The sequence below is a fragment of the Pholcus phalangioides genome, unplaced genomic scaffold, assembly GCF_987345545.1.
Source record: "Pholcus phalangioides strain wild (caught in Gottingen) unplaced genomic scaffold, Ppha-v1.0 ptg000020l_1, whole genome shotgun sequence".
NCBI lineage: Eukaryota > Metazoa > Arthropoda > Arachnida > Araneae > Pholcidae > Pholcus > Pholcus phalangioides.
The window spans coordinates 13,126,025-13,144,220 of record NW_028301613.1 but is presented as its reverse complement, the minus strand read 5'-3'; the positions used below and the strand labels follow the sequence as shown (position 1 = coordinate 13,144,220).

The 18,196-nt window shown below is 44.9% G+C and overlaps 1 protein-coding gene across 1 annotated transcript in view; it reads right to left on the bottom strand.

Annotated features, from left to right (window-relative positions):
* Window positions 1–906: 906 nt before the first annotated feature.
* Window positions 907–18,196, bottom strand: part of LOC149071018 (putative chitinase 10) — a 29,509-nt gene continuing 12,219 nt past the window's right edge. Inside the window, exons 3-17 of the mRNA XM_089248421.1 lie at window positions 17,377–17,652; window positions 16,216–16,394; window positions 16,006–16,130; window positions 15,803–15,926; window positions 12,228–12,413; window positions 12,021–12,143; window positions 10,026–10,320; window positions 9,546–9,861; window positions 9,341–9,464; window positions 8,953–9,077; window positions 6,572–6,695; window positions 6,298–6,483; window positions 4,092–4,214; window positions 3,755–3,998; window positions 907–1,312 (exon numbers count right to left, since the gene is read on the bottom strand). Coding sequence (XP_089104547.1) covers window positions 1,104–1,312; window positions 3,755–3,998; window positions 4,092–4,214; window positions 6,298–6,483; window positions 6,572–6,695; window positions 8,953–9,077; window positions 9,341–9,464; window positions 9,546–9,861; window positions 10,026–10,320; window positions 12,021–12,143; window positions 12,228–12,413; window positions 15,803–15,926; window positions 16,006–16,130; window positions 16,216–16,394; window positions 17,377–17,652 — 2,759 coding nt within the window. The 3' untranslated portion in view covers window positions 907–1,103. The remainder of the gene's footprint in view (window positions 1,313–3,754; window positions 3,999–4,091; window positions 4,215–6,297; window positions 6,484–6,571; window positions 6,696–8,952; window positions 9,078–9,340; window positions 9,465–9,545; window positions 9,862–10,025; window positions 10,321–12,020; window positions 12,144–12,227; window positions 12,414–15,802; window positions 15,927–16,005; window positions 16,131–16,215; window positions 16,395–17,376; window positions 17,653–18,196) is intronic.

Sequence of the window (18,196 nt, the reverse complement as noted above, 5' to 3'; positions counted from 1 at the left end):
AATCTGACACAACACTACTAACACACTCAGACTGTTAGGTACACACACTCACACTTCCGGCACAACTCACTCTGTAGTAAATTGCCCATGGGGATAGACCGGAGACGTATGAGGAAGCAGCCATATCCAAAGAGAAAGATTGCAGTAATGGGTGCAACCTGGAGTTGAATGTGAGGAGATGTTCTGTGCATGTCAATGGTTACCAGCCTATGTACAATAAAGTCAGTTTCTGTGGCTCCCAACTTCGAGGCGCGAACACGAGCCGACCTCGTGGTTGAAATGTGCTCATCACTGTTGTGAGACTATGTGCATGTCTGATTAAGTATTGCTGCTTTGCAGCTGAGTGATTAACACACAAGCTTTTGATTCAAATAGTTTGAGCTCCAGTTTGATTCATAGTTGTCACAGAAACGTGTCGCACTGTCATGTTTGTTTGGAATCAGCTCCAAACTGTAAATCATGGTCTATATGAACTTTTCTTTCTGTCTTTTGAATAGAGCACAACTCCCAATCTATCTCTGTGGGCAATTTACTACTGAATTCGTTTTGTGCCAGGAGTGTGCATGTATACCTAAAAGTCTGAGTATGTATCTAGTGTTGTGCGTGAATTTTAGTGGTGCCATCTATTTTTGGAACTGCAAATGAAGTTTAATGATTAAATATTTGTATCGTAGGTCTGTTGCTCTCCGCGGTGAGACTTTTTAACTGGGAGATCAACTCGCATTCACTGTCTAAATGAACTGTAGCGCATGTGACAGTGGTCTGTCACTCACACACATTTGATTAAACATGGTTTGAATTCCAGCTTGTATTTGTCCAGCTGTTCAAATTTTGTACCGGCTGAGATTAGCTGGAAAGTGTCAGTCATACCAAAAGGCACACATTATGTTAGCGATACTGCATGAATAGGTGAGAAAAAATGACTTTTATTTCTAGTGTGGAATTCACAATGAAATGGTGTATCGTTTCCTTCCAAAAAAAAAGCACCAGTTTTTTCAACATTAAAAATGGCACAAACTCTACACACAACTTGACTTAGGGGTTTGAATCTATGCTCCATCGGGCATGATTATGGTAGTCTATGATCTGAGATAGGATCATTATCACCGTGTGGTCGGGCGACAGCCTTTTACGTTCTCTGGCCAATCGCAGAGGTCTCTGTCCTTGTTGAAGACCAGATTGACTGGGCACGGCATGTGGTGCCGCCTGTCGCCCTCACACATGTAGTACATGGTGCAGTCGGATGAGTCTGCGTGGTAGCTGATGCCGCCATCCTCATCATCGCACGTCACCTCCTGTTGCTGTTGTTCTCCTGAAAAATGAAGAAGCACAGTGGTAATCTAATGAAAAGAAATTGTGTTTATCGCTGTTGTAGTGGAATTCATTTAGTGAAATGAAATAGTATTATCATATTGTATTCATTCAGTGGAATGAAATTGCTTCCATCGTGGTTGGCGTGATCATCATTCTCTGAGATGAAATTGTCTCCATTTAAGCTGTGGTCATTCAATGGGGAAAAAATAGTGTCATTCCCACTCGGTGGTTGTGGTCATTCAGTGGAATGAAATTGTGTCCATCACGGTTGTGGTCATTCAATAAAAAGTAGTTGTGTCCATTTGGGGTCTATACATGAAATGTAAATGGGTCCACCGGCTGTTTTCATTTCATGGGGGGCAATTGTATCCATATCATGATCATTCATTAAAAAGTAATTGTGTCCATTCGGTTGTGGTCATTCAATAAAAAAGAAATTGTGCTCATCGCGCAGGTCTAGACATGGAATGCAATTGTGTTCATTAGGGGCTGTTGTGAGTATATGGGATGAAATTGTATTCATTGAGTCTTGTCCTTAAAACTGGCAATCACTCGAATAATCGATGTTCCTAATATCCATCACACAGCAACTGTGTTGCAAACCTGACAATGGGGGGGGGGGGGGTAACGAGAATTCTGTGTTGAGCTTGAGCAACACAATAGTGGCAGACAATCCTATATATACATAGTTTGCTCTCGTCATGACTTATTCCAATGATCTTGGAATCAAAACAGGGAGGATTGAGGGTGGGAACAAGATTGCGATGATGGAGGGCCATCCTAAAAAGATGGCTTCATGAAGGGAGCTTCTTCTCGAAGGGTAAAGTTCTCTTCTTCTCGATTCGTTGTCGTCTTATTAGGTCACGAAGGACCAGCAAGTGATTGGATTTCGATCGCGTGGCCATCGGTGCTTGCTGGATGTGTGTCGCGATGACTCTAGATTGGGGTTTTACTTGGTCAATTTACATCACGTCGACAAGACATGACGGATCTTGACCCTGGAACTGTCGCATCCAGTCGACGACAATTTCTATAGCATTTGTTTGTTTTTTAGTGATCATGTATTTCCTGGTTTATCGTGTCATCTTAACAGCCAGTGGAACCCCCCCCCCCCAATTCATATATGCTCAAGGCAATAAACCGCGGGACAAATGTGGTCCTCGGAGTCATGCCACCCGTGACCTCAAACCTAATTTTGTAAACCTAAACTATATAAGCGGCACAGTCCCAAAACACTTGAATGGTGCGCAGTGCAGTTCCACGTCATTCAAGCGGCCCGCGGCACACCCAAGCGGCCCGACGCATTTGTAAACAAATGAAGTGGCCCGTACTCTCCTAAAGGTTGAGCACTTTGCCCTAACCAATCGAGCGTCGCACCATTTGTGTGAGAATCACCAAAAAACTTAAAGCCCCCCTTTCTTTCTTATTCTTTGATTAAAACCAGAACAAATTAATGCTCTTGCGACGTGTGTATGCGCGTGGGAAATCGCTCTTGTTTGGCGTCTTCATCGTTCATCATAATCGTCTTGCTCTTGAAGCCCAATCTAATTGGTGGTACCACATAATTTGGACCAACGTAAAATTCTTAGGATATGCGTAAAATGGTAGGTAAGTATTTGTTTTAGAGCATACATGCTCAACCCATGGCCCTCAGAGTTACGTTGTCCGCTACCTCAAACCTAATTTTTACACCCAACCCATTAAAAAATGAACTAAGCGGCACATTTTAAAGATGACTTGAGCAACCCGCAGCACATTCTGACTTCAATTAAGTAGTCCACGGTACACATACCTAGGTCACTTAGATGGCCTGCGGCACATTCCCCCAATCACTTAAGTGAATTGGGGCGCTGTTTCAGATCACTTAAACAACTTGAGACGAATTTACATATCAATTAAGTGACCCGCGATATGTTTCCAAACCAACTCCCCCCCAAAAAAGGCTGAGCATTTCAATTGATTTTATACATTCAATGTAATTTTACTGAGCACCTTTGTTTTATTTAGAGTCTCGAGCACCTTCTATGGAAGAAGAACAGCACCGATATGGAGCAACTCTGAAATATGCTCCAATTGAAATTACCACAATCGGGTCCGGTTGCTCATATGTTCGGACCCTGGACAATGAATTTTCGGGACTCTATATGTAGTCTTCTTTGAGTCAGAGACGTACGCAGGGCTCATGTAGGCTGTGCCTATATGTATAAAAACGTTGCCAATTTCGGGGACGTGAGAATTTGTCGGCCTTGGGCACGCGCATACAGGCGCTGACCATAATGCTAATATTTGCATGGGATACAACGAGCACTCCACGATGCTTCTGCTGGCACCACTGGTCACTCTAGCCACAGGTTGAAGAAGCTGGTTGTCACACAGAGCTTCGTTCTTAGATCGATCAGTATGACTTTTAACATGGACACATACATGAATCAATACTTACTCGAGCTGTCGATGTCTGGCATAGTTGGTGGCAGCGGTGGTGGTGGTGGTGATGCTGGCGACAGTGGCTGTTCCCTTACGACGCTGGCAGCTTTCCCCCGCCTTGTAGAGTGGTTGTTCTTCAAGGCGTTCTTGGCGGCCGATATCAGAGGGAACGGCCTACCGACGCAGCCGCCTCGGAAATCGTCCATGTCCACGGCCCAGATCATGATCCCGCCGAATCCCTGTTTCCGCAGCCATTTTACCTGTTGCCGTGACCGTAAAATAAAGTGATCGTGAGACATTTTTCCCCACATGGGCTAATTACGATACATACACTCATGTAAATTTCATGTTACTTTTTCTTTGAAGCTCCTCATGTCGTCGAACCCGATCCATTGGTCGCCTGCGAAAGCGTAAGGGACCATCTGCTCGTCGTCCCACACCAAAGTCGTGTCATTGGATTTCAGAATTTCGCAGATCTGCCAAACAAAAAACAAAAATTCCATACATTCCATTTTTCAGGAAAAGACAAAATCCCTATACTTAATGAAGTTATTTGGCGCACTAAATAACAACGGCATTTGTTTATACCGCCACATTCTATATAATTTTATCCCCCCACAAAGTATGTCACGGCTATCTAGGTTGCCACATTTCACCGTTTGAGAAGCACTGAATTCTCCAACTTTGGAGAATTCTAGATTGACTTTGAGACATTTGACGAATTTTAACTCTTCAGCGTACAAGCTGTTGGCGATAAATTTAAATGATCTGTATTAGACGTACGGGCGATAAATATGGTAGCCTTGTGTTCGCACGTTAAAAAAAGGGAGATAAAGGGAAAGAAAGAAAAAAGCAATAAGGGAGGGGGAGGAACAGTACAGTCAGTAGATAATTAGATGAGATGTACAGTACCTTGCTCTTTTGCCCTCACCTGAGGATTAGTTCTTAGAATGATACATTCATTATACGTGGAGGGGGAAGCCCACACACACACAAACAGAACTTTGTTTCATAGGGCTACAATGAAGTTTCACGATGAGGAAAAAAAGAGGAAGAAATTCAACAGGATTGAATTTGTTCCACTGGCATTTTGACGCAATATTACGGCCCTGATCTTGGGGGGGGGGGGGGGTTAAACCAGTCTTCGTGATAGTTGGCGAATCTTTGGTAAACCTCGACGTTGTTTGAATAATTTCATGTTGGCCTCATCGATGTATGGTGAATAGAATAATACAATTTCGGTGATATTTTGACAAGTGTTAGATCCACTTTGGTAATTAATATTTTAGATAGAGGCCTCGGTGACATACTTGACAAAATCTAAGGAGAGATATTTAGTGAATCACAGATTGTTTTTGGCAATATTTGGCGAATCAGATGCTGTAAGTCTTTGGTTGTATTTGCAGATTTTGATGAATGTCGGATGGAGAATTTGGCTGTATTTGGTCAATATTTTGGCTGAATCTGGCGATGTTTTGCCAATTAATATTTTTTAGTCATCATAATTTTTTCTCAACTAAGGCTCTGTATACGCACGTTCCGTTCTGAACGGGACTCCTATAATGATTTTCGATCCTATAATGCTAACGCTCCGCTTGACGCAATCGCACTAACGCTGTTTCGTCCAGTGATTCCAAACTCTAATCGCTCAGTTCGCGGCTCAGTCAAAAATAACAGTGTACGAGACTTTTCAGATTCTTTCGCGGCTACGTTCTGATTTCGACGTATTGGCGACACCCTGGTACAGAAACAAACTGGTAAAAAAATGACAGTCGCAATCGCCAGTTCCTACACAAAATTGCGTCCTCCTATATAGATGTCATCGTTCGAGAAATACTGTACTAAACGCTTATTGGTACACTTATGAACGACTTGACTTACTCATCAGTTTTCGGGACTGAATCTGTTCGTGAGTGGCGTATTTACAGGAGGGGGAAGGGCTTTGCGGCAGAATTTGTATAAACCTCAATAAATCCACTTCGGCCCCGACAGTTAGGGACTAACTAGGTCAGTGAGTGACTAAAAAAGTGACATAGAGAGCTTGCAAGCACGTGAGTACGCAAAAGAGTGACTCACAGAGTGAGAAACTAGGTCAGTGAATGACCTACAGAGTGAGAAACCAGGTCAGTGAGTGTCTAGAGCGTGTGCAAGCATGTGAATAACCAAAGGAGTGAACCGGAGCGTATTGTGGATGACCGAAACAGTGGCCTAGAGTGCGTGCAAGGATATGCATGACCAAAAGAATGACCCACAACATGTGTAAACGTTCAAATGATCAAAATAGTGACCACGTCAGTGAGCAACCAAAAGAGTGACTAAAAGAGAGAGAGTTGGAGAGAGTGTGAGCAGGGAGTGACCACGGGTGTACTTGCAGGAGTGGGGGAGGACAAGCACAGAGTGGCGGTTTCGAGTAGGCAAGAAAATTAGACTACAATGAGAGAAGGGTGGCAAAACCATATAAATGCGCCTCTGCGTGAGTCAAGGACTGTCGGTATTTCTTTTCGAAAAATATAACGGGGGAGAGAGAAAAAAAGTCACTCTCTCTCAGGGTGTACGTACTTCATAGAAGGCTAGGAATCCCGATTCCCTGGTGAACTGCCCCGGAGAACCTCCGGTAACAGCCGGTGCCCCGACATCATTGAGCGAAGAGTTCGCCAAGGTGAAGGTCCTTCCGTACGTCGCCATGCCGATGTTCAACTTGTCCTTGATGGCTCCTCGACGGGCCCATTCCAACGCACTATACTCCTGGAAGAGAGATAAGCTATGAGTATATTATATAGTGTAATAGATGGGATAAGAGATCTCCCAATCACTATGGGATTGTCAATTTTACCACTGTGAGCTTCCTTTCATACAGCGAGGAAGTCTTCAGAGGGAACAGGGGACTGTTGTGGCCAGCAGTGTTCTCCCAGTCACCATGGAAATCGTATGTCAATATGTTCATCATGTCGACGTGCCTGGAAACACGAATGACAAATCCATTCATTAAATATGTACGTCCCTTACGGTTCAAGAGAGTCCGGATCCCGACGACCCGAAACCGAAGTGAATTGGCATCCCCCCTACTCAAGTTTTGGGAAAGCAGTATAAGGGTGCGAACAGAGTGCACGCTTGTTTCCGATTCTGCAAGTCTGCGCTGTTACGGATTGGTTAAAAAACCTGAAATTCGAGTTTTTAACCAATCCGTAACGGCGCGGATTCGCAGAATCGGAAACCAGCGTGCACTCTGTTTGCACCCTTATTACTATGGAGAATCGGTTTTCTCGGGGGTTTCTTACTTGTTATTTTGGTAGTTTCGGAAATATGGCGTGTCGGGATTTCGTTTGTGACGACATTTCGGCTTCCGATATTTTTGTGATGTCGTCTGAATTGTGACCTGTCGGAATTTTCATTTGTTAAATTTTCAGAGGTGCTGGAATTGCGATTCTTCAGGATCACAGCTGTGTCGTAATTGTGGATTGTTGAGATTTTGGATTTTGGCGCCATCATGATTTTTGCATTTGCGGTTTCAGAATTATGACGTCATCGTAATTTTGGCATTCGCTTATTTAGTTTCGGAATTGTGACTATTCGGGATTTCATTGTTGTTATGATTTTGGCAGGGCCGTCATTTCAACTTTTTCCGGGGGGGAGCACATATACTCAATGTATGTATATATACAGGGTGATTATAAAAAAACTATCCCGACATATGGGCCCCTAACTATCATACCATTCACAGAAACTGAATGAAATTTTGGCATAAGGTATTTTGATGTATGCGCTCAAGAATGATATGGAAAACAACAGTGTCACTAACAGTTACGGTTACAGTGAGAAAATTTCGAAAATATCAATTGGCAACACCAAGTTTTTTGTATTGGAATGTGATCTCCATCGTGAAAAACCCTAAATAGCGTTCGAACGGCAACTGCAGCATGAAAATCACCGGCGGTAGATAGGCTAAAAGTGAGGACAACCAATAAGGACAGAGAAGCAGCATAAAATAAAGCATTTTATTGTGTTTTCCACATGACCTTGTGGAGGACTAATCAGGCTGGGATCGAAGAAACGGTGTGACGAATGAAACGAACATTAATGCTCTGGTGCACGGCAAAGTCCTTTTTTACTTTTTCCTTGCCTAGCTCCGGGGATTTTCGTGCTACAGGTGCCATTCCAACGCTATTTAGGGTTTTTCACAATGGAGATCGCATTCCAATACAAAAAACGTGGTGTTGCCATTTGATATTTTCAAAATTTTCTCACTGTAACCGTAACTGTTAGAGTGACACTGTTGTTTTCCATATCATTCTTGAGCGCATACATCAAAATACCTTATGATAAAATTTAATTCAGTTTCTGTGAATGGTATGATAGTTAGGGGCCCATATGTTGGGATAGTTTTTTTATAATCACCCAGGAATATATATTTGTGTGTGTATGTATATATATATATATCATTTTTAGTGTATTTTCAAAAGGCAGGGAGACCGTTGCCCACCCCCCCCCCCTTCCCCCCAAATGACGGGATTTTGGCTCGCCAAGAGTTTGGTGATGTCCAGATATTAGCTGGTTGAGATTTTGATGGTATCGGAATTTTTGTTTATTGCGATTTCTAGTGTCGGAATTGTGAGTTTTTGAAATTCGTGGTAGTGTTGAAATCGGAAACTCACGGGAATTTTGGTACTGTTGGAATTCGCCTCGTTGGGATTTCATTAGTGTCGGAATTGTGGCTGTCGGGATTTCGCTGATGTCGAAATTTCATTATTGTGACGATTTTGGCTTACCAAAATATCGGTGATGTAAGAGTGGCTTGTCGTAATTTCGGAAGGATCGGATTTGCAACTTTTTTGGAAGTGTGGTCATTTAGAAATTTAGAGTTTGTCGATATTTTTTGGTGTCGGAATCGTGGCTTGTCGTTGTCGGGCTTGTCTTTTTCTTTTTTGATGTGGGAATCATAGGCCCCATATTCAAAGCAGGGCCCTAATCTGTGATTTTTGCCGGGCCCCCATTCTAGACTTTTCACTAAGAATCGTCCCAGGCCCCAGTTGTGGGAGCCATGGTCGGAATCCGGACCTGGTGAGAGTGGTAATGTCTGAATTGTGACTTGGAAAAAATTTTGGTGGTATCAGAATTGCGGTTTGTTGTGATTATTTTGGTTGTGTCGGAATAGCAGATTGTCGGGATTCCGGTTATGGTATATCCGTTGAAATAAAATTGTACGTCATCGATTACCTGATTATCTCTGGAGCATCGTATCCGACAGCAATAGCCTCGAAACTGGCAGGGACGGCGATCGTCAACAACAGGCGTCGTTGCTTGGTGGCTTTGGCTTCGTCTTCGAAAGCCATCCTCAGGTGCTGTCGAATACATATAAATAGCTTGGTTTTAAATGAATTGGAAATTTTCACTTTTATGGCGTACGCAGGATTTTCTCAAGGGGGAAGGGTTACTTTTCTCTTGCAAAATTACACTATAATGTCGGCTTTACGTTCTCCCCCCCCCCCCTTTGCGTACGCCAATGCGTGTGAGGATCCCCCTAAGGCCATGGTTATACTGTACCAACTTTAATGGAAATCATAATTTCATGAGCATGAATATACCTAATACGATGTACATATACCTTGACGAGTTCGGTGAACCTCTGCTTCTGCTCCTCACCCCTCGGGAACTCCCAGTCGACGTCAAGGCCGTCGAACTTGTGCTCCCTCAGGAACTCGATGGCGTTCAGTATAAAGATTGTCCTCCTAGAACCAGATGGGAAAACATAATCAAATGCTATTTCCAACTCGAGGAAAAAATATGATGGCTGAAGATCATTATATTACCTGTAGTTGGTCGTGGTGAGGTTCTCGAAGGGTTCGGATCCGATCATCCATCCCCCAACGCTCAGCAGGACCCTGAGGTCTGAGTTCTTCTCCCTGAGGTTGACGATTCTCTCGTAGAGGCCTTTCCTCTTGCCCTCCGACGTGTCCATGTCCGACGTGGGCACTATCCGCCCGTCCTTGATGCCGCCGAAGGCGAATATCAGGTGCGTGCAGAGGAACGGGTCTATGTACTCCGGGACGAACTTGCCGAGGCCGGGACGACGCTGGGACCAATTCGTGTAATAACACACCAGGTTACTGTTGCTGGTTCCGTTTCCTGTATTGAGGCGAATGAATATAGAGATGCGTTAAAGCTTGTTATGTCACGATTTCGGTCACATGCACTGGTGACCGTCAGTTGCGGTCATTTATTGTCCGGTTTCGGAAACATGCTTTGTTGGGCTCTGAATTTTCTGGTAAAAGCTGTTTTTGAATTGTTACCTGTGTTTCTGACAACGATCCTCTTCTCCGTACCCTGTTGCGAAAGCGCCATGGAATCGTTCTTCGGTGACGATCCGGTTAAGGCCATGGCAAAAGGTGACGTCGGCACCCACGTGTTTCTATTCGCCAACGGTGCCGGGTTAATTTGCGCTTGGGATTCGGTCTTGTTTAGCTCCTCGGATATCACCCGGATGAGGGGATACTTCCCGTTTCCACAGGTTGAGCCTCTGAAGTCGTCCATGTCTATGGTCCAAACCATTGCACCTCCGTACTCCGATTTGACGATCCAATTGACCTGTATGGAAGCCAAGAATCATATCAGCCTGTTGATTCAGGTATTACCTGAACCAATTTGGACGGACAGCCCATGATCTTCTCGTTATTAGAATCTTGGCGAATGCGAAATATCGCCAAAGTTTGATTCCTCACCGTGTCAATTGAAATTAGCTTCAGCAAATCGTGACTGACACGTTATCAAATAATGTCATCAAAAAGTTCGATTCCCTCACCGTGTTTCTCAGAACTGATTGTTTACGGGGTGACCTCTAACTGGCTCTTTATCACAGTTCCTTGGCTACTGAAAAATTTCACCAAATTTTCATTTCATCCTCTTCATTTTACGGGACTGAATGGCAAGTCGGGCAACTCGTTACTGGCACGTTTTATCAGTTTCTTGACAACTGAAGAATGTCATAAAAGTTTGATTCGCGCGCTAAAATGAGTTTCAGTCGGGCAAAACCTGTCTCACCCCCAGGGCCGTCTTAAGAGCATCATGGGCCCCCGGGTCAAGTGATTTTTCTGAGGCCCTGCCTGGAAAAGTTTGGAAAAATTCAACTACTTCTCGTTTTTCTTGAGCCCATGCGTTAAGACGGCACTGCTCACCCCGCGAATGATGCTTTATCGGTCCTTTAGCTACTGAGAAATGTCACCAAGTGTGCACTATTTTTATCGGGATTTATTTTAATCGAGCAACATTTGGTGATTTGTCAGTTTCTTGGTGACTGAAAAATTCCGCCAAATTTTATAATTAAGTTACCGTGTCTGTGAGAGTTCATTAAGAGGGGACAGCTCATGAATAGCGCGTTATCGCTTGTAAGAGTGGCCTGCAGCAAGTGAATGGCCCAAAGATTAGACCATATAGAGCTATCCTAGAGAGCGTATGAACGCATGGGAATGATCTAGAGAAGCCATATTCACCCTGTTGCTCGCGATCACCACGAACACTCGATGCTCGTGTCCAATTTGGTGCTCGTGAACACTTGTTCAACGCTACAATTAAACACCCAGTGAAAATTTCACTTAAAGATTACAATTACGCATACTTCAAGCACACATCTGTGAAAAATGCCGCAAGGGGTGCTCTTCGTTCTATGATGACCATAAGCAGTGCTCGCGACTCCAGAAAGGTTGAAGACCCCTGATCCCCTTACGTGAGAGCATGGGAATGACTTAGAGAGTGTGGAACCTGTTTTTTTCGGAGAAACAAACTTATTGGACGTACGATTATTGCATTGGGTTCACTGCTGATTTCAGGCAACTTGTGATTGGCGTATACCAGCCGATTTGCGATGGAAAATGCCACCAAAATTTTATTCTCGTGTTGCGTTTATCACAACCGGTTTTAGTCGCGCAACCTGCGACTGGCGCGTGATCAACCCATTGGCGATCGAAAAATGTCACCACAGTCTGATTTAACCACCATGTATTAACACAGAAACGGAGGTATCTAGTATTCTTGACTGCCAACAAGAAAACGTACTTGTATACAACCAAAAAAAAAAAAATCAGACAAGGTGTTTGCTTCCAAACTCGGAAGACAGATCGCAGCACCCTTCAAACATATAACAAGCGTGAAGTTTGTTTTAAAAAACAAACTTCACGTTAGGTACACAACACGTTCACGCACATTCCACCATCTACTCATTCGTTTGAAGTTCCATAGAGGAACAGGGACAACACATGCATATATGGTTTAGTAGTACATAGTATACTTGCCTTCTCCCTAACGCTCTGTTCGTCATCGTATCCGATCCAGAACTCGTTCCTGTGCAAATATGGCACCCGTTGCTCCACGTCCCACACGTAATGCGATTCCTTGTCCTTCAGTATTTCGCAAACCTTAACGGTAACGGGAAAAATAGAGCATAGAGCTATATATAACGCACTACAAGAGACTTATCGTGTCCCAGAGCAACAACTTACCTCGTAGTAGGCGAGGAATCCGTTCTCCCTCGTGTAAGGCCCTTCGGTACCGCCGCCAATGACCGGTGCGTTCATGCCATGGACTTTCGGATCTTCGAGATTGAAACTCCTGCCGTATGTCGCCAAACCGACGAGTATCTTGTCCTTCGGGGCGCCGAGCCTTTCCCATAATTCGACGCCGTATTCCTTATATAAATGAGAAAAAGTATTCACGCACACGCACACAAGAGTCTGAAACCAGTTTAAGATTCATAGGATTGGTCCTCACCCCGTACGACAAGTCTGTATCCACTTATGTCCGTGACGTGGAGGAAGGGACTTTGCCTAAATAACCCCTTACACCTGTTGCTAACCTTGTCTCGGTAACCATTAACCAGTGGCTACCTTCTAGCGGTCATATGTTGGCATTTCTCTGAAAAAAAATTTACCCACGGCTCTCTCACCCTCTCTGAAGGTCGTTTGCCTGCAACTTCCTTGCCCCCTGTATAACATCTACCCATTGTTCGGTTGCCCCTGACGGTCATATTACCATTGCCTGCAGCTAAGTATATAACACAGGTGATATGATCATCGGGGGGGGGGGGCAACCGAGCCATGCGTAGATATTATCTCGGGCGAGGGGCAGGCAATGGTAATATGACCATCAGGGGCATCTTGCCCGTGTTAACATCTACCCGTAGCTCAGTTGCGCCTGAAGGTCATATTACCATTGCCCGCAACTCCTATACCGCGGATAACATCTACCCATGGCTCAGTTGCATCTGACGGTTATGCTAAAATTGCCTGCCGCTACTTTGTCCCGGATAACACCTACACATAGCTCAGTTGAGCCTGACTGTCCCATTGCCTTGCCCTGGATAAGATCCGTTGCCCCTGATGGTCATAATATTACCACGCTGCAGCAAAATTCATGTAAATATTCGGATAAAAGAGCCACGAAGCACACTTCGAGAAACACTGTCTTTATATTAACGTCTTAATGCAGTGCATTTATTAAAATATCAGCGTCATCTCTACGTAGATTCCTATTATAATAAGTAATAAATACCCTCCCCCCCCCCCTCCCTTGTCATACAAGGAAATAGAAACAGGCGCCCGTGAATCCAACACGTGCGTTAGGAATGCAATTAAAAACCCGCCCCAAGGGTTACGTCACGTCACGTCAGACGGACCGAAGCCACCGCTTGACCTTCAGCGAACTAGTTTTTTGTGTTTTGTTTCTCCTCTTAACGACCTTGTGACACTGAAAATCAGTTGGGTGCGGATGACGAGTCGAAGAAAGCGTACGTTTCGGAGGGGCCGTGACAAGGCTGCCGCTGGGATAAAGCAGGCCTCGCTTTTGCCCTACCTCTATATATTTATTCTTCATGCCGCATCCTAGGCAGGCGTGGAATGTCAGGCACCGGATTTTCCTCGAACCGAGTTCAAAAAAAAGCGAACTTTTGGTAGGTGTTAGGGCAGATCTGGGACGGATGGAGCCCCATACGGCGTAGGGTTGATTGGATCTCGATGCTTTTGTCGTTGAGGCCCAACGTAGAGCCTTCTTAGACGATGTGTGTCACGAACGAGAGGTCAAATCTATTCGGTGTCTAAAATCGGGATTTATCCAAACTTTGACTCATGATTTATGGTTTCCGACACCCACTTGCGTGATTTTCAAGCTTTGTGCCGTTTAATTACCCATTCTAGTCTAATTCTCTTGAAACACGCACCACTGATTCTTAAAATTTACTACCCTGGGCTTAGCCTCCCTCCCGTAGACATGACTTTATCTTTAAGTCACTCGATTGGTCGCTCAGATACTTTCACACATTTCAGGTCATTTTTTTCGCTCTTCGCTCACTACGTCACTCTCATCTTTCAAAACTCTAGATCACTCTCATGGTTACACACGTTCTCCTTGTTTTGGTCACTCACATGCTCGCCCACTTTCTAGGTCAATCTTGTGATCGCTCACTGACCTGCCCCCGCTCTCTCTAGGTAACTCTTTTGGACAACTCCTCATTCTTTAGGCCACTGTTTTAGTCCCTCACATAATTACGCACTTTCCAGGTCGCTCACTGACATGATCCTCACTCTCTAGGTCACTGTTTTTGGCGGAGACGTAGTGTGCCTTTTCGGTGCCCCGGGGCAGACTTTCTTGAGGGGCTCTTCTTGAAAGAGTTATTATTATTATGCAAGATAAGTAGAAATTTTTGTGGTCCCCATTTGGCTCGGGCCCGGTTGCCCCAGCCTAGTTACGAACCTGTGTTTTGGTCACTCATGCTTGCATACTCTGCCGGTCACTCCTGGAGCAGTGTCCGGTTGCCTCGTTGACAATCGAGTATCCAGGGCCCTCACATCCTGTAGCACGACCCTTAATGAATTCATGGTGTAAAAAAGAAAGAATCGTTCCTGGTCCTCGGGCTAGAGCCCTACCAGCCCCACCTTTCTAGAGGCCATGGGAGTACCGCACTTGAGAGAGAGCTTTGGGGCGGGGGGGGGGCGGTTCCACGCATACACACTCTGTTGTGGAGTAGGCCTACTTTACATTCAAAAGTCACTGGTAACTTCGCATTTCGGGCATCATGAGACTTTTCTGCCATGACCCATATTCTTTTGAATAACGAGCCCTTATATCCCTTGCGGGGACAGGGCTGAGGGGTCATGGTCGGTTGTTGTTGTAGTTTGTTAGAGAAATAACTAGATGGTGATGCTACTGTAGATAGGGAGGTTTACGGAAAATTCACCGCCAATAAAATTCACTGACCAACAATTCATCGACGGAAAATTCACCGACAACAGTTCGGTGAGTCAGTAAGTGAGAGAGAAATGACCGAGAGAGTGAATCAGTAAAATGATACAGTAGTTATAGTGAGTGAGGATAGAGTGGTTAATGTTGGTAAGGAACAAATTAGTGAACGAGCGAGTGACACAGTGAACGACCTAATGAGAAAGTGGGTGACCTAGTAAATGAGTTTCATGATAAGCGACGCCGTGGTAGACGGGGGGATCTACTGAATGAACAAGTGAAAGAATGAGTGACCTAGTGAATAACCTGCGTGACCTGGTGATTGAGTGACAGAGTGTACGACCTAGTCAGAAAGTGGCAGAGTGAGCAACCCAGTTAGTGAGTGAGCGCGTGGGTGATCTGGTAAATTAGTGATAGAATGAGCGACCTAGCCAAGGAACAACAGAGTTAGCGACCTGGTTAGTGAGTATGGGAATCAGAGTGAGCGAGTGAGAGTGAGTGTCAGGTGATTGAGTGAGCAACCAAGTGATTTGATGATAGAATGAGTGACCTAGTGAGTGAATGACAAAGTGAGTGACCTAGTGAGTAAGTGATATAATGGGCAACCTAGTGAGTGAGTGATATAAGGAGTGACCTAGAAAGAGTGAGTGACAGAAGGGGACCCCGTGAGTGAGTGATGGAATGAGTTACCCGGTGATTGACTGAGTGACCTTGTGAGTGAATGAGCGAGCTAGCTATCCCTAATCCCTATCATTGCATAATGGGAAACTTGCCGCACAAGGATAAGATAAAATAATAAATGATGGTTCAAAAGCATAGATACGGCCCGAGGGCAGATACTCACCGTGCAGAACTGCTGCTGCCAGGTGCTCTGGTTGGTCGCTGGGTACAGAGGGCTGTTGTGTCCAGTCCGGTTCTCCCACTTGCCGTGGAAATCGTACGACATGACGTTCAGGAAGTCGACGTGCCTTTTAAGGAAAAATTTGTGCGATTATGATGGTCAATCACGTGAGCTCTTCTCGTGGAACGATTCGCACGTATACCTACCTCACAATTTCCGGCACGTCGTATCCGAGCTGTATGGTTTCGGCCCCGGCCGACACGGCGATCGATATGATGAGGACGTCCAGTCCGCTCTCTTCACCTTCTTCGACGAACGACGCTCTCATTTCCTGTGGAATTCCATCACGGTGAGAAAAACTCACCTACATCATCAATAATCACCTTCACAATTACGAACATTAATTACATAATTACCTTGAGGAGGAGGGCGAAATTCTTCTTGTCGTCGAGACCGCGCGGGAACTCCCAGTCGATGTCCAATCCGTCGAATCCGCGACTTCTCAGAAACTCGATGGTCGAGTAGATGAACTTCCGTCGGTTGTGATTCGACGATGACATGTCTTTGAATCGTTGAGTCCCGAATGACCAGCCACCTGGTGACATTTACAACAACAACAACAAAACGTTTTTACTATTAACTTAGCAAAGTAAAAATACCGACAAGGTCAAACATCACGACACAGTCCAAATCCGTAAAGGGCCAAAATTCTGACAAGGACAGAATCGGACAGGCCAAAATCCAGACAAGGTCCAGGGCCGTCTTAAGAGCATCATGGGCCTTCGGGCTAAGCGATTTTTGTAAGGCCCTACCGGGGAATTCTCGAAAATTTTAACTGGTCACATTTTTGTGAGGTCCCTCTTTTCTGTGTTCGGGTGGGCCCATGCATTAAGACGGCACTGACAAGGTCAGAATCAGACAGGCCAAAATCCAGACAAGTTCGAATTCCAGACAAGGTCAAAATCACAAATCAAAATCTAGGCATAGTCAAAATCCCGACAAAATCGAAATCCTGATAGGCCGTATTCCAGACAAGGTCAAAATCCCGACACGGCCGACATTCCGAGAAGGTTAAAATTCCGAAAAGTCGGACAAGTCCAGGCAAGGTCGAAATCATGACAAGTCACAATCCCGACAAAATCGAAATCCTGACAGGCCGTATTCCAGACAAGGTCAAAATCCCGACACGGTCGAAATTCCGACAAGGTTACAATTCCGAGAAGTCTGAATACAGACAAGGTCGAAATCATGATAAGTCACAATCCCGATATTGCAAATCACTCATGGTCAATAAATTTTTTGATCGATTTTGATCAATCGTAATTTCGTTCGACTGTGTCGAGATTATGATCCATCGGGATTTCGACAGCGTCGGGATTTTGACCTATCCGGGTTTCGACTGCGTGTCGAGATTTTGATCTAGGGAATTTCGATTATGACGTGATTTCACACCTGCCTGGATTATGGTTGTCGGAATTATGACCGGAACCGTAAGTTAACATCACCCTCTTTAAGGGTATTTTCACGGGGTCTCTTCCACAGAGTTATCATGAATAGCATCATCATCACCAACTCACCTATAGCCAAGAGCACTTTGAGCCGAGGATTCTTGCGTTTGAGTTCCAAAACCCTGCTGTACAGACCTGCTTTCTTGCGTCCGTCTTTGACGTCGTCCTCGTCGCTCTCGTCGAAGGCCACGGGTCGGTTCTTCCTCATCCATCCGAAGGCGAACACGATGTGGGTGCAGAGGTAAGGGTGGATGTCTTCGGGCTGAAACTTGCCGATCCCTGGACGGTACTGCGACCAGTTCGTGTAGTAACAGACTAGTTTCTTCTTTGAGGGAGGGTCGGTTCCTGAGAAGTATCGGTAAAAAAAAGCTATATAACTTCAGTGGTATTGGACGTTTTAGAGCAGGCATCTTCAACCCGTTAACTCGTGAGCACCATGGTACTCCCTGAAGCACCCAGAGTGCTCGACACTCGCGTCCGATTTGGTGCTCGCGAGCACTAGATCAACGTCCCAATTAAATTACTTCGTACAAATTGCATTAAAGGATCGAAATGACCCTGATTCCATGTATTCGTATGGTCGAACTTAACTTAAGGGTGCTCTTCTTTTGGTGATGGGTGAAGGCAGTGCTCACTGCTAGAAGAAGGTTGAAGACCTCTGTTTTAGAGTCACGAGCACCGCTCATACTCAGCAACAATGAGCACCCCATATGGCAATTCTGGCCGATATACCTAGTATAACATCTTGAATGTAACTCAGACGGGGTAGTCTAATCCCTTTACGATCACGGACGAAATATTCCGTCCAAATGCCAGCGTAATACATTCACTCCAGTTCTCTGTGTTTTCTTTCCTCTTTCTCCTTATCATCGCGAAGCTTTATTGTAAC